Source organism: Monodon monoceros, unplaced genomic scaffold (genome assembly GCF_005190385.1).
Source record: "Monodon monoceros isolate NGI ecotype Baffin Bay Population unplaced genomic scaffold, NGI_Narwhal_1 Super_Scaffold_2, whole genome shotgun sequence".
NCBI classification, from domain to species: domain Eukaryota; kingdom Metazoa; phylum Chordata; class Mammalia; order Artiodactyla; family Monodontidae; genus Monodon; species Monodon monoceros.
The window spans coordinates 48,487,044-48,514,170 of NW_021703776.1; the positions used below are offsets into that span (position 1 = coordinate 48,487,044).

General features: G+C 38.7%; 1 protein-coding gene across 2 annotated transcripts in view; it reads left to right on the forward strand.

Moving 5' to 3' along the window:
- The first annotated feature begins 1,634 nt into the window (after nucleotides 1-1,634).
- The window catches only part of CALCR (calcitonin receptor), a 157,668-nt gene continuing 132,175 nt past the window's right edge, over nucleotides 1,635-27,127 (forward strand). Inside the window, exons 1-2 of one of the 2 annotated variants that reach the window (XM_029233767.1) lie at nucleotides 1,635-1,660; nucleotides 1,845-2,064. In XM_029233767.1, the coding sequence (XP_029089600.1) occupies nucleotides 2,035-2,064 (30 nt within the window). In that variant the 5' untranslated portion in view covers nucleotides 1,635-1,660; nucleotides 1,845-2,034. The remainder of the gene's footprint in view (nucleotides 1,661-1,844; nucleotides 2,065-27,127) is intronic. The other variant, XM_029233766.1, reaches the window with a different exon arrangement.

A 27,127-nucleotide genomic window follows, 5' to 3' on the forward strand; every position in this document is an offset into this window, starting at 1 on the left:
TAGAATATTCCCCAGCAGGGGTGGTGCTGTAGGGTTTGAATGCATGGTGAGTCACACACAGCCCTCTGGGTCACCAGACTGGAGGTGGCAAGGAAGGGGGGTGTGGTTATGGAGGGGAGAAAGAGCCTGGAAAAACAAAACCCCTAATAAGGTCTGGTTGGAGAGCCCATCTGCCCCTGGACTCTCTCTTCCCCTGAAAACCCCCCATCACATGAATTAAGGGTCCCTGAAGTCCCACTAAGATGGGAAATGGGAGTTCAAAATAGGACAGAAACACACGCACCTTTTGCCTATAGTGTAATGTCTTCAGGAAAGGGATCAGAGAACAGGTGGGTGCAGGTTGCAGTCCCATTCACAGGGTAACTCTGACGTCTGAGTGTTTAGGAGAAACTCGGACTGCCCCGGAAAGTGTGCTGTGTTGCTGTCTGGCTTTCTTCCCGTCCTATTTGGTTGCTGTTGCCATTATTTCTTTGCTGAGTACATAATGTTGGTAACCTGGCCGGTCCACGGCCACCTTGCAGTCCCGGGACACGGCGGGATGTTGCTTTCTTAGCCCAAAGTCCGTCGAACAGAGTTAGGAAAAAAAGTATCCGCTGCTGCCTTGCCCTATCCAGCGGTGGGCTAAAGGTTGTTGAGGGCTGTGCGTCCTTGGAACCAACTTGCCCACCTTCCAGAGCGCTCCCGGCAGCAGCCGGAGTAGCGCCCTGCCTGGAATCGGATTGTCCCGGGCTCCTCCTGGCATCAAAGGCTTCGAGGGTGGGCGTAGAGGCGCTCGAGACCCCCGTCTTCCTCACTTATTCACTGTGCTCACTCCCGGTAGGCTACTGTGCCCACCAGCAGCCCCTACATGAAGGGCGCTGTTCCCCCCAATCCAGCCTGCGCTTTCAGCCCCAGGCAGCTGCCCAAGTCTGACCGCTCTACCAGCACTTTCCGGACCCCCATGGCCCCTCTTCTTACCTCCGGACTCCCAGCTCCTTCTCTTGCTTCCTCTCAGGACCCCAGTTCCTAGCCAACCGCTTTCCCACCCATCTCTATCCCACTTTCACCACCGCGCCCACTAGGGACCCTCTCTCCACAGGCTCCCAGGTGGTGCTGTCCCCCGAGTAGTGGCTGAAGGAGCCAGGGTGGCACGATCTCTAGGGGTAGGTTCTTTGGGAAACTCACCCCTCCGGAATTTGCATCCTCTGGGGAGGGGGACAAGGTTCCCAGAAAGCTATCTCCGGGGACGGACGAATCCCCCAGCCCAGACTGTTGGGTCTCCCCACCCATTCTCCCCCTCCCCAGAGTCTAACGGGTCCCTCTCCTGCTTCCCGTGTTTACGCCGCGTTTTACTCTCGGGGGCTCGTGGGGTGAGCCCCAGCCGGCACTCGAGCAAGGCAGCCGCGGCGGGCGCAGCCCCACTCGCGGCACAGGGCGAGAGGGGCTGGTGCGGAGGCGCTCAGAGCTCTCCTGCTTCCCCTCCCTCTCCAGGGACAGGAGCGGGCTGACGGGGGCGGGGGGCTGGCGCTCATCAATTCCGCTGCCACCTCCTCTGCTGCCTGGGGGGTGGAGAGGGGGGTGTGGATGCGGGCGGGGTAGGGCGGGGGAGCGGACGAGGATAAGACTTAAGTCGGGAGAAGTTTGCGCACAGCGCACAGCTGGGAAGGAAGGCGCCGGGAAGGTGAGCCTCCTGGACTTTGGGGAGGTTGGAATCAAGCATGGGGATAAAGCAGATGCCTTTTAGCTTATAACACAAGCTGGGGTTAGGTATAAACTATCACTTAAGGCAGAATTAAAGTGTCAGGAAATCAGGAAGGGGGCAGGAGAAGGAACGCTCCGGACTAACGGAGTTTTCTCTCCACTAGAACGGCCAGCCGCCCAGACACTGGGTGGGCTGCGCCGCGCCGCTCGCGGACCTTCCTGGGTTGGAGAGGTGAGCACACTCCGCACCTCACCCAGCGGCTGCCATCTCCTACTCAGGAGATGCGCACTGGAGCCTGAGTTCCTGAGTCTTTGGAGCCACGACCTGCGAATGCCCTTCGCTTCTACTGAGCCATGTCGGGCAGCCCAGTGAGATTACTCCAGGTAAGGAGGGTCTCGGAATGAGTGGGACTTAAAGCTTTGGGATGTTCTCCGGGATGGTTAACAGTGGAGATGCACCAGATATCTTGTTTTTTGATTGCAAAACTGCAGTTTGATTGTAATGTTTGAGGTTCTGATTAGGGTCAGCTTAGTCGCAGTCGCCTCACCTTACCCTTGATTATAGGAAAGCTAATTGTCCTGGGAGGGTGCTAAAACTTAGGGTTTCATACTGAAGAGTCCTGGGATTTTGTGTGAGTTTTACTATGCTGTTAATATCAATGTTCCCACAAAAGTTTTATTCTCCAACTTACTGGGTATGGAAATTACGGGGCTGAAAGTTGTGGATTTTTTCCAAAAGGTGTTTATTAACTAACAAACAGATAATATCAGCGTCTATGTGATGTGTCATTGTTGTTCTTGATATTGGAAATGAATACAGTGGTGAATGGAGTTGCTTGTTAAGTCATGTTTTACAGAGAATTATTTTCCAACAATCATTTATGCATAGCAGCCATTCTTCACACCTATTAGGAAAAACATGTTGTGTGCATAGTTTCCAAAAGGGTACTCTTTTTTCATGATGTTCTTTCCAAGCCTGGGTGAAAGACATCAAGAAAAGCTCTAACATATTAGTTCTTCTTCCCAAAACATTCATTTTCCTTGAGGTCCAAGGAAATCCATTCAAAGTAAAAAATCAACAATCCAATTAGATTTTTAACCCATTATTCAGGCTTTATTTTGCAGATCTACTTAAGAAAAGCTCTGTATGAAAGCTTGAACCTAATATTACATAGTACATGCAAGACTAGAAGGTAGGGTTCTACTGCCGATCTTCAGGAGACCCTGACGGCCATAGTTAACCTGAACCAAAGCATCTGTTCAAGGCTATTTGTTAAAATTATTGGGTGATTGAAAGTGAAAATGTTCAAAATAAACCAAAGTGTGACCATGTGGTTTCTGAAACTAATCTTTAAATAGCAGAGTGTCCAAGTTTGAGTGTGTCTTAAATGATAATAGAAAAGCAAATAGTTCATACATTTGGGCAACCTTGACTTACCCTTAGAGACAAAGTAAGAATGCTTTTAGTGTTGTGGGATTTATAAAGTATCATTTGTAATAGTATATTGCTAGCCTACTATGTGACCAGTTGGAGCCCAGCTTTAAAAAGTCAAAATTGCTGGTTTTCTACACTAGCATTATGAGAAGATCTAAGGTAATTAGATTTGCAAAACATCTTTGCAGTTTGTCAGTATTCTCAGTGGGCACTCATTTCTACTCAATATTTTAACATAGCTCAAAACCTCCATCAGCCGGGGTTTGCTTTGTTTCCATGCCTCTAATCTACAGTTAATTTCAGAAACTATAGCCACAAGAATAATAGTAAGTCATTGTCAAATACTCTAAGATTATTAATTGACCACAGAAACATACCCAATATAGTAAACATGAAATTCTTATTATAACTTATTCATAGGAACACATAAATAATCTTAGGGTTGTATTGTTTCATGATGCTTGGAGTTGAAGAAAACTCTGTGCTTGGTGAGCTTCTCAGATTCTTTCAATGTTGACATGAATGAAGATATTATCTACTGTTGGTTTTTATTAGAGTAAAAATGAAATGGAAATAAGAGACTGGTGATATTTTCAATGATAACCTAAACCAGTGTTCTCAACTCGGGCTGCAAATTAGAATCAATGGGAGAGCTTTAAAAAAAAAAAAAGGATGCCCAGACCCTACCCCAAACCAATTAAATCAGGTTATCTGAGGAAGGGGTTTACATTTTGATGCTTTTTTATGTGATTGTAATGTGCAGCCATGTTGGGAACCACTGACCGAGGTGATTCCTGTCAGGTTTGGTAGAGTCAGTTAATGTTGGAGGGTGTTGGAACATAAATACCGTATGTTCTATTGTCGGTCTAATTTTTTTTAATATTTATAACTTGATATCCCAATTAGAAGAAAGAGATTGTTTTTCCTTGATGGTAGATGTTTAAACCATAACAGTTTCCGGTAAAAACATTTTTTTTTTCTAAAAAACAAGCTATTGAGTTTGAAGCTTATCTGACTGTCCAGAAAATGGTTTAGTAAATTAAATCTAGTTTTAAGAGCTGTTGAAAACAATGTTTTATGAAACACAGAATTTGGTCTCATTTTACTAATACCTACATGACGTGTAATGTGCAAATATATACCCTTTTGAAGGGAGAGAAGAAGAAAATACAACTATGCTCCTCGGCACACCAAATAACATATCCTGGGTGCCGACTATGTTCTAGTATTCTCACATAAATTATTTTCTTTAAAGCTTACAGTAGCCTTGTGAGGTACTAGCTTTTATTTTTATTTTACATATGAGGAAATTAAGGACCCATTAGGTTAATGAATTTGCTCAAAGCTGCAAATTGAGTAAATCTAATATGTATTTGAACCCTGGTCTTCGTATTCTAAGTTCAATGCTCTAATAAAATGTTTTATATACATACATTTTATATATATATATATATATATATATATATATACACACATACATATTTAATTTAAAGACTGCATTTTTCACAAAACAGTATTGATTAAGAGTACGGCTTGATTCTGCTTGGGTTTCATGCCCGACTCTATAACCTTCTAAGAAGCTGTATGGTTTTGGGCAAGTAATCTAACCTCTGAATGTCTTAATTTCCTTTATAAAATGGGGTTTTTCTAATGAGAATTAATGAATTAATAATTGTAAATCACTTTGGGTAGGTTCCTGGTGCAGAGTAGGTTCTATGTAAGTGTTATATTTTTTAAATGTCATTTATTCAAAAAATATTTTTGATTATTTGTGATATGCCAAGCATTGCATTAAGCCTGAAGATACATAGACAAATAAGCTGTGTCCCTATCCTCAAGGAATTGGTCAATAGAGAATCACCAATACATAAGTAATATTCCACTCAGTTATGAGATTTTATTCAATATTAATTATAATTAGAAGCGTTATTTTGTGTGACAACTATGTGCTTTTCAATGTTAGTATGCTCTTCCAGAGGTCTATATGAGTATTACAAAATCAAACCGAGTGATAATATTTTGTGTTGTCACCATGGTATTAACTTGTTTTCAATTCTATCAAAACACAGAAAATAATATTAACATATGTTTCTGGCTTCACTTTATGAGTCTAGAAAACTGGTAATATGGAAAGGTTTTAGGTCTTTAAATATTTATTTTAGAAGTAAAGAATTGAGAGGGGAAGAATTGATAGAAAATGTCATCAGAATCTATTCCTCAATATTAATAAGTGCAATTTTCTTGAATTGTTTTTCCAAAAAGTGTGTTGTCTGATTGGAGTGTAGTTTAGTTTAGGTTTTTTTTGTTAAGAAAAAAATTTTAGGGTAGGAAGAGTGGCTCAAAGCGTACAGTTAAAGGTCTCTAATACGGGCCGGCTGGGCCAGACATTGGAGCTGGCTGTACTTCTCCCACTGTGCCTGCGGCTGCGTGCCACTGACCTGTACTGCACGATACCCCAGGGTACCTCCAGTTACCTGAGGTATAAGATTATGTCTTTGTTCAAATGAAAAGCCACTCTTTATTAAAAGTAGCGTATGAATTGGTATTCTTTGTAAAGGAATAACACAAATACGCTAAACCCAAGGAGCTATTTCTCAAAGAAATTAAGTACCTGGCTCCATGAAATATTTTCTGCTTTTGTAATCAATATGTAACCATTCTATTTCATTAAAATTTCTATTTGAAAATGTATATCTTTTTTCTCTGTTATTAAGTCTCAAGGCTACTCCCAATTTTTCCCATGGATGCCGCATTTTATTCTTCCTAGTTTCACTGCCACCCCTCTCGTTTAAGCTTGCATTACCTTTAACAAAATGCTTAAATATTCTCCTAATATTTAGCCACATTTAGTCTCTCTGTGATGCATTCAGTGTTACACAACACCGTCAGACTAAGCTCCCATTTTGTCACTCTCAACTCATAATTATTCAGTGATTGCCCCACTCGTCAGCCTAGCATTGAAAAGGTTTCATGATGTAATCTCATTTTATCTTTCCTATCCAAGTCAAGTAGAAAACCGCAACAGCTCCCTAATTTCAGTTCTGAAGCCATAGTGATGCCACAAAAATTGACTCCAGTCCATCCTTCATTTTCAGCCCTTATGCCAACAACTTGTTTATATTCCATTGCCTCAGAATTGGGGTATGTTGGGGGAGAACTCTTTACATCAGTGGTTCAGTTGCAGAGCTGCTTTGCTTTGGTTTTGATTTCTTTCTGCAGCTCCATTCCCAGACCCTGCCTTTTATTTATCTGGTAGTTCAGAATTTGGCATTTCAAATCTTACCTTCCTCTGTCCCTCAGAATGTATTCATCATTCCCCGGTAACACATCTAACAAATTATCATCCTTATAGTTTCATTCATATTTAAAAACTCAGTAAATATTTACTAAATGCCTGTTGCATCCGAGTCAGGGCATATTGTGACAAAGCCTAGTTCCTGGCTTCATGGGCACGGGAGGAGACAGACAAACCAACAGACAATTACAAACCCGTGTGGTAAGTACTCCAGTAGAGAAATGCCATGAGCGCTTTGGAAGCAGGGAGGAACAGCACCGAGCTGGACATCAAGGAAGCTTTCTGAGGGAGGTGACCCTAAAGGGGACATGATTCAGCATTTAAATGACAAAACAGAATGAACCAGATAAGGAGGGGAAGAGATGAGTTGTGTTAGAGGCAGGATACCAGACTCTAAAAAAGCCCTGGAGGCTTGAAACAACATGGTGATTTGGGGGAAGCCTCAGGTATCCAGAGGTACCCTGGAGGTACCATACGACGCAGGGCAACAGCATGGAGCCGAAGGCACAGAAGCAGACAGCACCAATGAGATATAGTCTTGCCGAGCCAGCCCCGTATTAGAGCAATGAGGCTTCCTTTTAATTTGTATCCATCCACCTTTCATTCTAATATACTTCCTGTCTTTCAACCAGACTGATCTACCAGAATGGCGGATCTGATTAAAAGTCCCCTATTTTAACTCTTTCAAGGACCCCCATTGTCCTCATGATGACATGCAAACTCTAGCACAGCTGGCCAGCACAGAAGCCTCTCTGTGACCTGTACCTTGCTGACCTCGCCAGGACCAACCAAAATACTTTATTGCAGTAACAGAGAGGAGAAACAATTAGTGACCTTGGTGGAGATAGAAAAGGAAAAAAGAAAAATCAAAACAGGAGATTATAGGGGCATGTAGGGGTAGTTGGTGAATGATAGAAATTTGAAGTGGGATAAATGAGGGAAATGGATGATTACGTGATCAATTCCAAGTTTCTTTCACAGATAATAGGAGAGATGGATGTCATTCACATAGAACAAGTAATATTTCAGGGACGGAAGATAAAGAATTTAATTTGGAACGTGACGCATTTGGCTTAAACAGGTGGCAATGTCCAGTAGAAGTAGATACTGAAATTTCCGTCTCAAGAGAGAATTCTGGGGCTTCCCTGGTGGCTCAGTGGTTAAGAATCCGCCTGCTAATGCAGGGGACACGGGTTCAAGCCCTGGTCTGGGAAGATCCCACATGCCACGGAGCAACTAAGCTCGTGCGCTACAACTACTGAGCCTGTGCTCTAGAGCTCGCGAGCCACAACTACTGAAGCCCGTGCATCTAGAGCCTATGCTCCTCAACAGGAGAAGCCACTGCAATGAGAGGCCCTCACACCTCAACTAAGGGTAGCCCCCGCTCGCCACTAGAGAAAGCCTGCACGCAGCAACAAAGACCCAACACAGCCATAAATAAATAGAGAATTCTGTACTAGAGGTATAGATTTGGGAGACATAAGTATATCTATTTCAGCTGGTGGAATAGGAAAGGAGGATATAACCTACAGAGAAGAAAAAAAGAAAAATGAAGGAAAAAAAAAAACAGGCAGACAATTAAAAAGAAAAACATCTAAGATGGAACCTTCAGGAAATCCAATTTTTTTTTAAGGGACAGCAGAAAATGAGCCTGCAAAAAAGACTGAGATGGAAGCCTAGATGAAAGGAAAAACACGAGGGAAAGCTGTATTATGGAAGCCAGGGAGGAGAAAGTGGGCACCCAAACAGAATGTTGCAAGCAAATCAAATGGGGTAAGGATGGAGAGATCGCAGCAGGATCTAACTAAGAGCAAGAAATGAGGAAATGGAAGCCCTGAGTTTACAATAATTTCAGTTTGATATGCACTCCTTACTTTATCTCCCCTTTTTGAATTCCTACAGTCCCCTCTAGTTTAACTTAAATGCTGCTTCCTTTTTTTAGTCTTGCATGTGGCCAATTCCCCCACTCCCAAGCAAGGTGTAATATCACATCCTGTTATCTATTTCCTTAGGGCTTCTAGAGGTACCATGCGTGCACACTTGTGTATATGTGCCTCTGTATGTATAAAGTATTCTTCCCTTTTGTCATTCATTCATTTAAATAAACTCTTAATCTCTTTATTATATTAGTGTATTGGGAAGAATATGAGTTTTATAATCCCCTTCCTCAGGGATTACAATCTAGAAATCCCAGTCTTTTAGCATCCAGATGTTTCCCAGAATATTTGTGTACTCAAAAGTTGCACAGGTGAATATACCAATTTTGGATCACAAATTATACCATTTTATATTTGTCCTATGGCATTTTATTCTCCCTTTTCTGTGTGGATTCCTGTTTTTTTCTTATTTCCCTCCTAGATTAAAAAGGACAGAGTCACATATTAATCCTATATCCAGCACACATAAGAGACCTTCTCTTCTCTTTGTGAAATGGGTTAAATTTACCTAAACGTGGTCATAAATATGGTGCTTTTTTTTCCCTGAAATTATTTTTGTCACATTGAGGCTTAGAGTTTTCCTCCTTTGTGGTATCAGCTCGATATTGCTCCAGAGATTTTAGCCCCTTCTCTCTCAAATCAATAATCCATTCACATCTTGAACCTTCTTACACCCACACTCTTGTTTCCGGATTGAGTCAGTGTTGACTTGAAGAGCCAACTCTGTTTTTTTTATCCAGCATTTAAAGCAGAGCTTATATATTCAGAACATAGCATTTTGTTTAGGCATGCAGAACCGTTTCCCACCGGCCTCTTTACACTTTCTTAATCACAAAGTATATACCTCTACTTCTCCCCTGCCTCTTGCACTAAGCTGAAGCTACTTAAGTGGTATTTATTTTCTGTAGGAAGGAAAAAAACAGGACTTTCCTTATCATATTCCCACTATGGACCGGAGTCCTGGAAGCGGTTAATTCTAAATTGTTTGAATAACTGATCATCAGCAAGTTAATACCTTTTAGACTTCAGGAATATAAATAAAAGAATAACAAAACAGCTGCAACTCATTGAACGCCTACTGTGCTAGATACAGTGATGTGCAGTCATTCTCATGACAGTCCTGTGGAATATTATCAATCCCATTCCATAGGTGAGGAAGCAGAGATGCAGAAAGCCGACGCAGCTCACCAAGGTTCACGTATCTCGGAAGCGGCAGAGCTGGAACTCAAACCTGTTTGCCTAATGCCAAAAGATTAGGCTTATTCCACGACTGCAGTCAAATGACATTTTGATGATGACTTAGAAATCTTTCTATAATAATTGTGTATATTAATTGTCTTGAATGATCAGAGCCTTTAATGACGGATGGAATCAGGAGCCCCTCTCCATGGACATTTAAGTCAGTCTCTCCAGAGGTGTTAAGCTCAGCTTTCCCACCCACTGGGGCTGCAGGAACAGTGGGTCTCCCCGTAACCAAAGCCCAGCAATTTCGAATAGCTTGCAATACTCCAGGTTCATGCAATTATGTCAAGTGGACATTCTAGGTAGCTACATACATAAGCAGGAATTTCCTGCACAGCAGTGAAAACGTGACATGTGACATAGTTCTTCTAGGATTTTAGGCTTTCATGTCTGACCCAAATCTATTTCTATTAACTAAACAAATGAGTTTATTGTAAACAAATGTGAATTTGGTGTCAGCCAACTATGAAAGCTATATTTATCCTTTCCTGGAGCCCAGAAGTAACAGCACTTATCCCAGGACTAGACTAGGAAAAAATTATCACTTTGATAATAATAATTTTTAAAGGAAAGCTCTGCCATTTTAGGAAATTTCCTCTCTAGTGTTTTCATAAAGTCAACTTGGGCAACAAGGGAAGAAAGGACAGGCTAAGTGCTCTGGTGCCAAATTTAAATTTCAAATTGACTCGACTCATACATTAGTTAACCCAAACTTCAGCATAATTATTTGTTGCTAACCTTAAGTCTGACAGACAGAATTCTTGAAAGCGTGAGGCTGTAGAAAATGTTGGTGTTTACGGACATTGAGATGGGGTCTCTTTAGCCCAAGATTCAAAGAAGTTCATGGCACAGAGAGCAAAATAATGCAAATTGCTTTAGCACCTCATTCCCTGGGCCCACTACAGGGCTAAAAGGTCAGGACAATATTAGAACACTTTTTCATTCCTAACATCCTATAGACTGCAAAGATGGCATTAAAGCAAAATCCCAACAAAGTGGTGAGCGATCATTGCTGCTCGAGGGCCAATTCAGGAAAAACAAGAATTTACTGGGTTGCTTTTTTCCCACTCAAAATGAAAATAATTTTATTGCATCCAATGAGGAAAATGTATATTCTTGCAATTTAGATATATCATTTGAGTGAATAGAAAGTCAGTGAGAAACTTGGCATTTCTTCTTAGCTACTAAAATGTTAATAATCCGGGCATATTTGAGTAGTAGCAGCTTGGAGTCAGCAAATATCAGCACTGGAAGTTGTCTCATTGAGCTGCATTTTAATTTGTTAAAGAGGCATTCCTAGTATTTGAGGAATGCCATACATTTTCTCGGTAACTAATATTTTATCCTTATTTTTGATCTGGAGTCGAATGCTTTTATTAAAGAGCAGACTGAGGCAGAGATGACACATTTCCCCACCAGTAGGTGACAGTGCTGCCATGAAAACTCCAGCCTTCTGACTCCAAGTCCAGTGCTCTCCCTGAAGAGTCTGCAAAGTTGCAGGGAGTTGTGGGCATTTGCAGACAAATATTTGCCCGAATGTACTTACAGATGACCACATGGAGAGTCAAACACATAATGGCCCTGGACTACATTGCATAAGAGGCCGAGCCTGTCTCTGGAGCCCCCCGCCTTCTCTTAGTTTCCCAAGCACCTACTACGCATAGTATTCCCCTTTATTCCAGAAAGCCTGCTCTCCTAAGAAAAAGCCCCACGGCTTGAGTCTTTCCACAATCTCCCCATCAACTCCCTTTTGCTCCTGCCCCAAATCAATTGCTTTTCTTTTACCCTATTCCTACAAACCCTGCTGTCTGCAGATAATATAGTAGTAGAATAAACCTTTACTCTCTTCAAGAAAAAAAAAATTGCATTATCAATGATTCAGGAGGTAATTCTTGAACCTGGTATTTCCTGATGTGTGTTATTTGACCAAATCAAGTTGGATCTTTATTACCAAACTTGAAGCTCTGTCCTACACGTAAGCATATTAAAAGCTGTGAAGTCCATTTTGCTGCATATCCACCACAGGCAATGTAGCCCAATCACTGCCATCCCTTGCTAGGACCCCTCCAGTGACCTCCTGGCTGGCCTGCTCACTAGCCCTTGCACCCCTCCCCTACACATTCTCTGCTCAGCACCCAAAATAAATTCCTAAAATGTAAATCAGAGCAGGGTTCCCCTCTGTTCACAACCATTTAAGAGCTTCCAACCACACCTGCACCCATGCTCCCACACTCTTTGCCATGGCCTCCTGGTCCTCTGTGCCCTAGCCGTCACGGCCTTATTGCTCCTGTGCCATCTATACCTGGACCATTCAGTCCACCGCACTGATCTCGATCCATTTGCTGGAGCACATCTTGTGTTTTGCCTCCGCACTCCCTTCACAGGAGCTCTTCCTTCCATCTGGGATGCTCTTTCACTCATTTTCACATGTCTAGCTGCTTCTCTTACGTCAGACCTTAGCTTAAATTGTCACTACCTCAAAGAGGTCCGCTACAGTCAATCACACTTCCTAAAGTATGTGTTGCCCTGTTAATCTCTCTCTTTCTCTCAGCTCCTTGAATATTTCCTTCCTAATAGTACAGTTTGTAATCATTTTATTTTTTTTTCTGTTTCTTTTCTGTCACATGCATTAGAATATAAAGCCCATTAGGTCTGTCCTGTTGACTCTTCATTTTCAGCACTTGATTAATATCTATTTAACAAATGAAGGTATATATTCATTTAATCTTGTCCTCACAGCATTTCTCAGTTTACATAGCCACAAGACCCTTTTGTGATATACCAATTCTTAATATCCTGCTGAAAATCTTTGGGAAATCTGCCTTTTCTGAAATTTAAGATAATATCAGGAAATTTAAGTACTGATGCAAGTGTGGCTTGGGGCAGGTGGGCCTTTTTGGTCGTCTTCGAATCTCCACTTAGATGCAGCTTTCACATATCTGATTCACAGCAAAGTATAATTTTTAGTTTTCAAGAAAATATGTATTAAAAACTTTCAAAAAACTTGGATATAAAATAGATTTATTGAAATATCTCAATAATGATAGTATTATCTGACACTTACATAGCACTTACTATGAGCCAGTAATGTTCTAAGCCTTTTATAGATATTAATATATTTAATCTTCACAGCGACACTCTCAGGTAGGTACAGTTATCCCCTTTGCACAATGAGGAAACTGAAGCACAGAGAGGTAAGTGACTTATGGAAGAATGCACAGCCAACCCAGGACAGATTTGGAAATGAAACCAAGGAGGTGTGGCTCCAGAGAGTAAGTAAATCCTAAAAGAAAAATGTGCTTCTTGTACATTTATGTTAAAAGGTTAACAGCCAAAGTTATGTTATCATGATGTAAAATGTCAACACAACATTGTAAAACAACTATACTTCAATAAAATAAACTTAATACATAAATAAATAAATGATGTAAAATGTCTTTCACTTTTGCATTTTTTCCAACAGCGGGTCCATGGATTTCTCTCTTTTTCTTAGAAAATTAAAGAAATTAAATAGTGGTTTTCCTTGTCTGTTCTGAATCTTAATCTCTACTTGCTGTCAAAGGCTGCACCCCTGCTGATAGTATTCCACTCTGCCCTGTGGTTTACAAGAAGGGGAAATTGCGCTTTGCCAAGTTGACATCTCATTCATAAAAAGCAGAGTCAAATGCAAAAACTTAATCTGTTTTATTATTGTAAAAGTTCAATTTCTACTAAAAAAAAAAGCAAAACACAGCTCTTCACAAAACATGGTTTTAAATAGAATTTCAAAACTATGTCTTGATTACTTACATGAAAGTTAGTCAGAAACCCATGATATATATGGTTTTAACTATGTGGAGAAAAAAAAAGTGCTCTAAAAATGGCAAGTACAAATACACTGAATTTTAATTAGCCTAAAAATGGTCAAGTTTCCTACTCACTCACTTGGAGATGATAAACTTTCCAAGATCTATTTTGGAGCATGGCAACTCTTTTCCATGTGTTCTAAATGGTCTTATTTCCCTATGAGGTGACTGCACTGGCACTCTGTGTACTTCTGCAGCGGTGTGGGGCAGGGGATGGGGGCCTTCCGATACCCAAAGGAAAATCTGTGTGTACTTCCATGTTCAAGCTGCTCAGCCTTTTGCAAGTGATTTTCATTTACCACCTCGGATATGTTTTTAACTTATTTACCATAATCTGAAGTTATTTTCCTTTCTAATATTAATTTTAACTCTTTTATTTACTGGTTTTAAATTTTTCATGCATCCTCTTGTGTGATGTATTTGAGTCTGAAGCTTTTTTTCCCTCTACTGTTATGGCTCATTTTAAGAATAATGAAAGAAAGAATGGAAAACATGTGTTTCAGGGCTATTTCACAGAATATTGATCTAGAATCAGTTAGGCTTTACATTAGATTATCCAATTTCCCTGTAAATCAGGTCATTTTTCCAGCAGTAGGTTATCATTTTAGAGGCAAGGGAAATGAATACACCAGAAAGTAAGAAGGTTTTATCCTCCAAAGTTGTATAAAGTGTAATCAAATTCATGGAGAAAAAAAATATGTATACAGCACAAGGAAAAACAGTTTTATTTTATTTCAATCTAGTTGGAAAAGAAAATCTACTCTTAACATTTCTTCTGTCAATTTGATATGATGCTACATTCTAAGTACTCAAGAAGAAAAGGGCTCAGGATGGTCTTTGCCCTTTATCAATCTCAAAATATTACAGAATAATATTTCTATAACCCTCAATAATACAAAATATCCTCTTAGGACAGGAAAGAAATCACTTGATTTTTAACACAGAAACTTATCTTGAATGCTTTTGAAGATTGATCAGTGTCTCTAACAGAAGAGGAATGCTTATCATTCTATTCTGTTTAGGTAACGTTCAGATAGATAAATTAGTCTAATCAATTTAGCAGAAGCCCAAAGTTTCATAAATATTGCCTTATAGAATTCATTTAGACCCAGCCTAAATTTTTCTCTGCAAGAAAGCCAAAGAACAGTCTGGCTTACAAACTAAGGAAGGTTATGCTTCAGAGCAGACTGACTCTGGCGATAGCATGTGGGACCTGGAAAGGTGAGAAAGAACCTTTCTTTGATACTTCTCTGTTGATTTAACAGTCAGATTTTTCCAAACCCCCTGTTGTTTTCTATTTCCAGCCTGTAACACCTCTTAGCATAACAAGAACAATACATTTGAGCCCTTCTTCATATTTATTTAAATACCCAGCTAAATGATTTAGAAGAAAACCCCAAGTTTTAATAGCACCAGGTTTTGTCAATAAAAGTTGTCTCTCACCATCAATTTTACATATATGTGCCCATTCCCAGACCTCATTCAGATTCTTAAGTCCCAGTTATGTTCGTTTAAGTTAGTCCATGACCTACTTGTGTGTTTGATGAATTTTCAAACAAACATAATACCTCCCTATCATGCTCCCTCTTCTTCTCAGTCACTTGTAAGTCTTCTAAAACAAACTTCTACCTTTTCCCCACTCCTTAGCACACATGTTCTTAGGGATAATTAGAGCAGATCTTAGAGGTCCTAATCCAACTCCTTCATCGTACAGATAAAGAAATAAAAGAGATATAACTTCTCCAATATCACATAGATATTTCCCCTTATCCCCTCAGTCAGATGTTTTGGGGGAACAGGAGAGAATAGCTATTCTAGTTCCATATCATGGTGCATTGGACAATTTTAGATTTGAATAGAGAGGTATATATTAGAAAGAAAATAGGACATTCTTCATCAAGGAGTCCAGATCATAGCAATATACACTGAATTTATTCCTCCTGTTGATGTCATCACTGTCCAGAATCTTCAGCTGCCAGACTCCACCCCACATTAAAGAAAAGAAGGGGTTGGGATCCAGACATAACCCCCATGGTAACTAGCCGGCAGAAATGTGAGCGATAGATGGCACCTTGGGTGGACTCCCTGAGTTATCCAGGCTGATGGACATGAAAATAGAGACTTAGGAGAGAAAACAAGCTTGTCTGGTCTTACCATTACTCGTTTCCAAGCTGGAGATTTTTTTTTTAAAGTCTCTGTCTTTTTTTCTTTCCTCTTCACAATACTTTTAAGCTGAGCTCCAAAATAGGTATTGCTGAATGTGTTTTCAGGTAATCATGAATGTGTTTTGCTTTTACGATTTCTCAGTGTGCTTGTTTAAATAACATTCAAAACTTTCCCAAGGCAGTTTGCTTTCAGGTGCATTCAGGACCTTAAGGGACAAATAGATGGAACAGATAAGTTTTTAGGCACATGATAGAGGGATTGGCTGGGACAGACTTTAAAGTACTACACCAAAGAGGGGCTTGGAGAAGCCAAGGGCCATCTGCCGACTGTGAATGCACTAGGGGAGTATGGAGGGGAGATGTCACAAAAAATAATAATGACTACCACATCATAGGCTTCTGATCAGTGTCATTCTATGTACAAATACACATTATCTCATTTAGGCTCCACAGCAAATGAGCTCAGCTCAGCTCAAATGAGCACAGCTCCCTGCAAGCTAGCTATTTTTATTTCCATTTTACAGATGGGAAACCTGAAAATCAAAGAAGCTAAATAAATGAATAATAAGAAGAAATAAGAACAAGTTATTAATAATAATATGTTCATAATAAATTAATTTAAAAACTAACATTTTTTAGGGCTTATTATGTTGGTTCTTAAATGAATTATCCCATTTAATTCTCATAATAATTACAAGCATTATTGTTATACTCATTTTACCTCCAGGGAACCGTGAAGCTTAGAGACTTAAAGAAAGATGATGTAACTAGAAGCAGAGGCAGGATTTAAACGTAAACAGCCTAACTACAGAACCCGCGGTCGTAGCATGCTGTCCTGTGCTACAAAAAGCAGAACATGCTTTCTCACCCAGGTCTGTTTGCTGCTCAGTCATGATTTTTCAGGGTCCCACATGGCCTTTAAAATAGTAGTTCTCAAATCTCATCTGATGACCCATGCGGATCCATGATATTTTACTGTCTGGCCCCAAAATTAAAATATCAAGAGTTTGTCCTACCACTAAGTGTATTCACTTTAAAGCACTACACTTTGTTCTGAGATATATTCTTCCCTTTCTGGAGCAAAAATATCCATTCTTTTTATCTAATGATGATAACTTATGAGAGGTTGTTAAAAATACTCTTTACTTAAAAATTATGAATTTGTCAACCCTATGCCCCTTACCTCACATTGGGGACAATAACAGAGGAGTTGTACTTATTCATAAAATTTAAAAATCAAGGCTCTCCTAATAAAAAGAAATAGAATGCTGCTAGGAAATGAAGAGTGGTACAGAAAGCAAACTGCAAAATTTCCCAAGATTAACCCTTATACTAGTAAGTACCACTTTATAGTTTTTAAAGAATTTTCAAGGAAGCAGGTTATGCTTGAAAGAAATTCATATCAGTGAATAAATATATTTTTATGGTATAGCACTCTTAATATACAAAACACATAAGCTTTGGTTGAGTAGAGCACACATCATCTAGGAAGTACTTTCACATTTAGTGTCTCGTTAGATCCCCACCCAACACTCCCTGAGGCAGTGCATACTTTAAAGGATGCAACAGGATGTACTGCTTATTAGTATTGTTTGGCCTCTCTTAGCCTCAGTTTCCTTTAAAGAAGGAATTATTTGTATCTTAAAGGATTATTTCATGGATTTAACATAAAGTAGGAAAAGTGCCAAGCATGATACAGGATAAACAGCAGTCAGTAACTGCTATCTATTTTATAATTATGATCCTCATTTTACGGAAGAGAAAAGTATAACTCAGATGAAAACATAAGCTAAAGTAGCCCATTTAGTTAAGTAATAGAGTTGGGGCTTGAGCCTAGCTCTATTCACATCCCAAAGCTTCTCTTGGTTACCCCTCACCCACAATTTTATGTGAATCCTAAACCTTCTTTTTACTATCGCACACCACAATTCCAGTAATGGTAAAAACCTGAGAAATCCCATTGATTTAAATATGCCTCCATCATTCTGTAGATGTATGTTTTAGATGATGCTGTCCATATGGGCACAACACATAAACTTCTCAGTAGGAAAATCAGATGAAATTAAAATGATTACTTTTATATATATATCAATCCAATAAAAATAACATTAAAACAAATACTAGTGGGAATGGAAACTGGAAAGATCACCAGAGGGTACGAAAAGTAACATCTTGTAGTGCATAAAGGAGGCAGTGCTGAAGGTCATCAGTTTAATGGCAAGATAAAATCTGAAAGTGGAGTGGACCCATGATTTTTATATCTATAAAAAAGACCTCATTGTGTGACTGGTACATACTAGCAGATATGTTTTTCTAAATTTCAGACACTGAGAGTCAGTGTATTGTTTGTTTTTATTTAAATTGCCTGAAGAGCAACTTCATCTCCCTAGAATAGAGGGTGGCTTTAATTGCCAATGGAAGATTAGAAAAAGTCAGCATTTCACTGATTCCTTAGGCAAAAGCTTTGTTTTCATCATAATCCTAAAGAATAAGAAGTTTCTGTCTTTTTAAAGAGAAAGGAGAAGTATGACATATTTCAGTCCTCAGAGCAAGCAAATGAGGAAGGAAAGCCAATTCCTTTTCTTTTCTTTCTGAGGGGTTTTCTCTTAATATAGCACACTCTAATTGAGTTCCATCTCTTGTTTTGAGCTCATTAGTGATCTGGATCTTAAGTAGCTGCTTCTAATATATTCAGACCCAAGTGTATACTGAATACACACTGTGTTGTGAGAATAAATATCTTGAACTTAAAGAATTTAACAGTTATTAATTAAGTTTCATGTCTTCCTCTGATTTAGGGTGTAGTTTTGCAGGAGAGATCTTGTCACATGGTCTGTCAGCCACCAGACAGGGAAGATAACAAGGCTGGACCTCCAAAGGGAAGTTAAGAGTTGTCCAAGAGACAGGGACACCAGTGAGAGGATGACAAAGAGAGAGAATGTTTGAGAATCTCAATTTCTGCACTGATTACGAAAATGGCTTGAAAATATTTATATTCAAAGACCAACGTATTTCTTTAAAGATTAACTTTGCTCCATTAAAAGTTATGAGTAGAAATATTCAAAATGTTTTTTTCAAGTACCCAAGCATCTTGGCCAGAAACTCACCACCGCACCTAAAAGTGAGAAGGTGAAGGAGTCACAGCATTTAGCTTTGGGCCTTGCAGATTTATTTCAGGTAATAAAAAACATTTTAGATGAAATAATCGACTTGACTTATAATACCAATAAATCATTTTGCTAGGCCACAAAAGAGCAAAGGCCTTGGTACATAACCCATCAGAGTGTGGAAGGTATTTCTTTTCGTTTGTTTGTTTCTATTCTCATCACTTTTTTTAAACTTTTTTTTTTTTTTTGTAGTGAGAGTTCTGACAATCCACTTTATTAGCAAATTTCAAGTATACAAGTGTACAAGACAGTATTTTTAAACTGTAGCCACCATGCTGTATGCTGGAAGGCTCTTCTTAATAGACAAGCTATAGAAAACCAGATCAGCCCAATTGTGCTGGACAGCAATCATAAGAAATGATTTGTTGTCTTGGAGGGGGTGGGTAAGGGAACAGAAAAGTTTTAGATTAGTGTGTGAGACTCTTGCTAAGAGGTACTGCAGAAACTTGCCTAACTTGCCTACCCATTTTTAAAGTTACCATTTGCTACCAGTCTTACCATATTTTCTCAAATAATTTTCTCAACTACTCTTTTATATTCATGACATGGAAGTTGATGCTAGGGACAAGGATTTTATTAGTTACGTTTTTCAACCTCCCATGTTCTCTCCTTACTGCACTGAAGTGTTAGTTCTCACACTTCAGCCAGCAACAGAATCATTTGGAGGGCTTATTAAAACAGATTTCTGACCCCACCCCAGGGTTTCTGATTCAGTCTAAGGTGGGGCTCAATCATTTGCATTTCTAGTAAGTTCCCAGGTGATGCTGATGCTAATGGTCAAGCTATCAAGCTCACAAATACCTCCCAGGTATCCATTCAACACGCTCTCTTCCCTAGCCCTTCCATAGTTCAAGGGTTTTCAGTTTGACTACTTCGTGCCCAATACCATCTTGCCTTATATTTGCCCCAGCATTTTCTTGGCCACTGTCAACAGAGAACCAACGATAATGTGATTGCATTTTAAGTGAAGGATTCCAGATGCTATACTTCCTCACTGCCCATGTTTCTAATGTTTTCTTTCCTTCCAATACTTCCAGTACTTTCCAGTATTTCTAAATTCGTATCAAAAAGAGCTGGGTGAATAGGAAGAATGGGGTTTTTTTTTTCATTTATTTTTCTTTATTCCAGTTAAGTGTTGATTAATATAATGAAAAGAATTGCCTTTATTTAAAAGATAACAAGATGTGAAATCTGCTCTCCCCTCTCAACATCTCTACTGAGTCTGAGAGATACAGAAAAAAACTGAAGCTCTATTTATTTTAAATGACATTCTTCTAGCCCACTAAAGGTGAAAATTCCAGGAAGTAGCCATTTTTTCTTCCTAAAACAAATGGCAGAATAAATAATGTCCTTTAAATAGTACAAATAAATAAACAATTGTCAGACCTTGGTATATAAAGAAATAAAGATCCCTACCAATGTGACAGCTTTTAAAACTACTACTGCTGTCATGATAATTATATGAAAGGCAGAAATTGCTTTATTTCTCTCTAAAAACTGGATATAGGGCATTAGTTACAAGGGTGTTTTTATTTTTGCTTTATGTTGTTTTCTATATTTGTTTAACAATAAAAAAATTTTAAGAAAAAGAAAAATTATGGAGGTAAAAGAGACTGCTAGATTTAAGTTTGTTTATTCAAGCCACATTATTGAGTGCCTACTCTGGACTAGGCATTGCTTTAGGCAATTGAAATACAGCAATAAAAGACAGACAAGGCCATGCTTCCCGGAAAGCGTTCTAATGCAGAAGATAGGTGATAAACAAATAATATAACCAAAAGATTAAAAGGAGTCAGGGTCTCCCCTTATCATAGGTCAAAATATGCCATGAAATTGAAATAGCTAAAGTACCATGGTATTGACACAGAAAAGGATAAATAGATGAATGGGACTAAATAAAGAGGCCAGAAACACCTTGGAATTTAGCAGATGATAGCATTAGCATTTCAAGTCAGTGGTGAAATGATGAGAAATTCAAAATGCATGTCTGCACTGTACCATACTCGTAAACAAATACTGTTGTATTTCAGGTCTAAGTGTAAAAATTAAAAGTGTAAATGTACTAGAAGGAATAGAAGAGAATATATTTGTTACAATCTAGGTGTTGTAATTCTAAGCTTAATACAAAACCCCAAAGCCCCCAAAAAAGGTGGAGAAATGAAAGATTTGACTATGTATAAATGGAGAAGTTCTATAAAGTAATAATTTCTGAAAATAAAATTATAAGTCAACCAACAACATGAAAAAAGTATTTGTAACATACAGAATAATGTTTATTGAACACATACTCTATACCAAGCATCATCCTAAAAGTTAACAAACATTGTGTTATTTTTAAGACTCAAAAAAATCCTACCAGGTATGTAGTTTTATTATCGTCATTTCTTATCTAAACAGTCTGAGGATTGGAGACTTAAGTAAAATGTAAAGTCATCTAGCAAGAAACAGGCAAAACTGGGATTTAAACTCAGATCTCTCTGACTCCAGAGTTTAAGTTACTAAACACTGAAATACAAAGAGCTCCTACAAATACAAAAGAAAAAAAATAGTCCAATTTTTAAAAAATGAGTAAAGATTATAAATCCATGGAGGATGAACCACATGACCAAGGTCATTATAATAAGGCATTTAGCCTCACTAACAATCAAGGAAAAGCAGGTGATTTAGTATTACTAAATTACAAAATTACAAATGCTGATATGCTTTGGCCTAGCATTTCTATTTATTATCTACCCTAGAGAAATGAGGGTCTTTCTGTATATATCCTTCAGTACCTCTATAATATTCCTTGCAATATTATTTGTAATTCTTCAAAGATGGAGAATCACTCCCTAAACACCAATCAATAGGGGAATAGTTAAATGTATTATGACATACCTGTGTTGTGCAATACAAAAAGCCATTAGAACAGAATGAAGTAGATCTGTATGTACTGGCATGGAAAAACGTTCGTATACTAAGAGAAAAGAAAGTTTCAGGGGAATATATTTAGATAGATAAGTAGATCCTGTTTTGTAAAATTGTATGTTCTACACACATCTTTGTGCACATGAAAATATCTAGAATGGTAAACCTCAAATTGTTAATGGTTTCCACTTTTGAGCAGTTGTATTGGAGAAGTGGGATGAATATGAAGGAGAACTTTAACTTATATAATATAAAATAAAGTAAAAAAATTCCCTTCAGTTTAGGTTTAGTGATTAAAAATATGTATTTTGTTAAAAGCAATAAGAAAAAAATGCAGTGGCAAATATTTTAAAAACAAATTTTAATTAAAAACTAGAGAACATATTGAAGATATCCATGTCAAACAGCATACACCATTTTTTCCTGAACACAATCTGTGAATGCAAGGAGAATGCCCATGTTCATTTCTGAACTGTTTGCAGGATGTAGTATTTGGTTAAGGTAAGCCACGCAGGGTGAAATATCTGTTCCAAGCAGTTGGCCATCTGAGTTACTCACCTCTGTATTAACAGATTAATTTTATTCTTGTCGCAGTTGGTGAAAAGGACCTCAGTGGATATGGGATATTTTAATTAGATTTAAAATTGAGCAGAAATATTCATTCATAAATGTGATAAACCTCCTCTGTCTACCAATCAAAAGATGTGATTTCAGATGAGATTTAGCTTGATGTTTCTATCTGTTTTAATAAACCTACAATAAGCTCAGTGCTGTTGCTTGACCTGTTTCACTTTGATATAGTCATTAACCTGCATCAATAAACTGTTTAACAAGTTTTGAATTCAGTGTGTCCCCTTTGATAAATGTCTATCCCTTCAAAATAACTTGAAAGGAGACATCACTCTAAACGCTTGCATTTAATCTGCTCTGCAAGTGATTTTTTGCTGTTTAAACCACTGTCATATTTATTTGGGGCTACCAGCCTTAGTCCCATCCCAGCTTTTCCAAATGATGACCCCAGGAGTATGCAGGCCTGTCATTTCTTCTTCACAACCAGTTTGAGAATAATGAGCAAATCTTGCTCTAGCCCACGCATAGCCCCTAAGGGCCCTGAGTTAACTGTGCCTGCACTGCTCTGGAGCACAGAGGGCATGGGGCATTGCTGGAGCCTGATCAAAACAAAATCCCCTCTGACTATCAAGTTCCTGACCTTCTATTCATCTAGAAGTTTCTCCAGCAATTGACGCTTGAATAGTAGTATTGACGCTTGAATAGTAGTTCTGTTTGACATTCTCTGTCATCTGGGTGGGACCTGCCTGCATTGAAGTTCCCACTGGCCCTTGGACCCTAGGGAGATGGGACCTGGCGGTTATCTCATAACCACAAGGACCCTCAGTGTAGTAGTTAAGTACAGAGACTCTGGAGTCAGAGATTCTGAGATCAGGTCCTGGCCTTGCTGGTTACTGGCAACATGGCCTGGGGCAAACAATTTAACCTTGCAATGCCTCATTTTTCTCATCCATTCAAGAGGAATATTAGTTCCTACCCATCAGAGTTATTGTGTCAATAAAGATTGAATGAGTAAGGCTCTTGGCACAGTACCTGGTACAGAATAAGTGCTCAAATATTAATGACATTATGTACTTTATAAAATGACATGTACTTATGTATGGCCTGGCAGTTGGACCCTCCACTATCTCTGACTTCAGAATTCTGCATTTATCTTATCTCTGCAGCTGAGACGTCCCTTTGAAACATAGTGCTTAGAAATAGACTAGAAATAGCCTGCTGCTACTTGGTTGTAAACTTTCTGCTCTTTCCAACAGACTATTGCTGGACTCTGTATCCTTATAGTTTTCCTAGGTCCCTCATTCCCTCTAGGTTTAGCTATCTTGTTCTAAGAAAAGGCTGGTAATAAATATCAATCCCTTTTCCGAAACAAATTATGACAGGGTCATCTTTAATTTAGGTCACTTGTGCTGTCTAACTTCTGTCTCCTTTGATCTCTTTGCATGTAGATTTCCTTTCTTTCAGGAAAGTTTGCATTTCTAAGATGGTTCTTAATCTGTAAGGAATAGGAAAAATCTCTTCTAGCAAGTGTTGAAAACTTTCTTGCTGACTGCTAAAAAATGAAATATCATGAAAAATAAATACATACACTGTCAAACAGATGACTTATAATAGAAATGGTACCTCTAACAAAGCACATTTTATATACCAATTTTCATGATGGTTTATTAATAATGCACATCTCTTCATATGAAAAACTAAACAGATAAAACCAAAATCTTGTGGCAATTTACAAAGGCCACCGTGAAAATATCACACTGAAGCAAAAAGTGGAGTGGATGTGTCAATCTGAGGTTTATCCATTGATCATGACAGGTTTCACAGTTAAAGTTTAAATTCTAATGTCTTGAACAAATTAACAAAAGCAGAAATGGCAAATAAGTTTCTTCTCACTTGTCTACTCCAGAGCCCTGTGTTGAGAAGGATGCTGACATCACATCTAGGCACAGTAGCATTGGGTGCCATGCTAGATGATTAATATCTGTCATGGCTACAGGAGTGGGAAGTCATGGGATTTGTACCACGTAGTCGCCATCCCTGCTTGTTTTGGGATTACACATACATTCCCGTTGTGTAGTCAAAGTAGGGTGTGTATTTTGTAGAAAGGGAGAGTGCACCGACACTTGAGGAGGGGGGCATGCAGGGATTATTTTGAACCAGGCACTGTATCAGAGCACATGCACTCACTCAGTGAATCACTATAATAACACCAAAAAGTACATACTATTATTAACCACACTTTACAAATGGGCAGATTGAGGTACAGAAAAACATCAGTAACTGCCCAAGGTGATACAGCTAATAATGAGTAAAGCCCGTTGGCAGAGCTGTCAGGAAGTCTGGTTCCACACTCTGCGTCCTTACCACTGTACTAATATGCCTCCAAAGTTTTTTGTGCAAAAAACGATAGAGAGTAAATGTTCATGAATATCTTTCTACAGCATGAATTTTGTAAACCTAGAACTATGGAATCTTAGTGTGAGAAGGGATCTTGCTGGTTATCTGGACCAAACTTCCACCTGTTAAAGGATCCAGTCCCTAATACCCAGTCCCATCTTAGTATCTCCAGGTTCTCACCTTATTGAACAGCTCTGAAAACTCTTTGATATATACTTCCCTATGAGTCACACCTTTGATCCTACATGTGTTCTTTATGGAGCGAACAAACCATTCTATACCCTCTTCCACAAGATGGCAACATTTTGTCAGTGAAGTCTTAACCACCATGGCTGAAATTTGATACGCAAGGAGGCACCAGATTTTAAAAACAATCCATAGTTGAGTGAAAGACCATTTTCTCTTAAAACTTTCCCCTTCTAAACCAACCCTATGCATTTGAAAGAAGAAGGTGGTTAGGGGTTCATATTCCCATTCGCTAGCTAAAAATGATATATACTTTTGCCATTATCGTAGAAACAGATTCCCTGTTTATCCCACCCAATGAGGAAGAACTGCTTTGTTTTTTTCCCAAGGGTTGTCAGACATATTCTACTGAAGATGGTCCACCATGTCTAATGGGCAAAAGTAATCCCTTTTTTATGGGGGCAGGTACTACTTAGAGAAGAGGGAAGCTCTACTTGAGCATTTCTTCTTATGATGTCCCTCAATTGCTTGTTGCTTGAGATTCATAAATTCTCTTTGATATAATAATCTATAAATGCGCTATACTTCATATATGAAGATAGTGCTAATCATCAAAGATTAACTTTGAAATTAATCTAGTTATGTCCTCCAGAGAGGATAGAAGTAGACCAAAGAGAGATAATTACAGAGATGTGGTTTAATATAAAGGTTTAATATCAAACCTGATTCACCCATACTTCAGGTCATGGAAATGACTTTCTAAAGATGGGGCTGAATAAAATATGGACAATCAATTAATTCACAAAGGTCAGGCTTTGACCTTGGTTTAGTTGAAGTCATGTGTATATATGCCCATCAATATGCATACCAGTGGAGCTGAATCTTATTTTTTACATTATTTTTAAAGTTTTGAAACAGTGCAGTCTTGGAAAGGGCATAACATAAACAGTCAGAACACCTGGGTTCCAGCTCTAGCTCTGCAGAAGGTTTTGTGACTTTTTTTGAGATTATATTTTACTAAGCACCAGTTAGTCTTTGAGAAATCGAGCTGGGTATTTTATTTTAATATTTATTTAATCTTCATAGCCACTTTCTAAGTTAGATCATACATTTTCCTTGTACAGATGAAGAACTTAAAACTCTGAGAAGCTAACTAACAATGGCCAAGATCACTTAGCTGGTAAATGACAAAGCTAGGGTTTGATACAACCTTTTCTCTGCATTAAACTGTTTCCATCGCTTAACCTCCTGAGTTTGTTTACTTCTTTGTAGAAGTGAGGTCTACCTGCTCTCCATGTACTTTGAACTTTGACATTCTTTGACTTTGGTATAAATATTTAAATGTAATGTCCTGTTCTATTATTATAATAATAATATTATTATTTTCCATTTCACTGCTGGCCAGCCTTTTTCTTAATTTGAATTATCTATATTGAACATTTATTTCAGTTGGATTTACCAAATTATGTAATTTCTACTTGGGTTGGCTTCATACATCATGATTTAGTCTTACATGTGTTATATCTGTAAAGTTAAATATTACATAATTTGAGTCTTACAGTTCGAAGTTACAGGCTCCCCTTGTTGAAAGTAGACGTACTGGCGCGTTCTGTCCACTCCATCCAGGAGATGCCCCCCACAAGGATGGTCCTCTTGTTTGTTTTCTCAAAGGGTAGGGGGATAAAAGCCCCTACGACCTTTTGCCAAACTCCTCTTCACTTTTGCCGTCACTTTTGGCCTGGTGCCTAAAAGTAACATTGTTATTCTCTATGTGGGAATGGACTCTAATGTAGCTGGTACCTAAAAACCTGTTGAAGGAATTTGTTGTGCCGTTGTTTTTATTGCTGGAACATTAAGGGATTGATTCTGAGCATATGAATCATGTTGGCAAACAGCCTTCCATAATAAGTGGAGAAATAGCTTATTGCCAAACGGGGTGGAAAAGTTTGCCTGCATGTATCCCAGAGCTTTATTCCTACCAAATGCTGTATGTAGGAAGCCTTGCTCTTGAAATACACTATTCGAGTTCCTGAGCGCATTTCTTGGGAGTTGACAAGTCGTCCAGTAGGTGGCAGAGTGCTAACACTCTGTTAATGGCTTTTCCTGTTAAAAGGAATTTTCTTAAACTTGGATGAAAAAACAGTCTCAGGAAGGACTTGCTTTATATGTATGTTGTTAGAGTATATTTACTTCATTTCAAGCATATTTGTTTCATTTTTGGAAATAATTCCAAAATTAAATAATTTTTGAGCTTTTATATCTTGTTTGCGTGTTTGTTCGTTAACTTTATACTCAGTCATT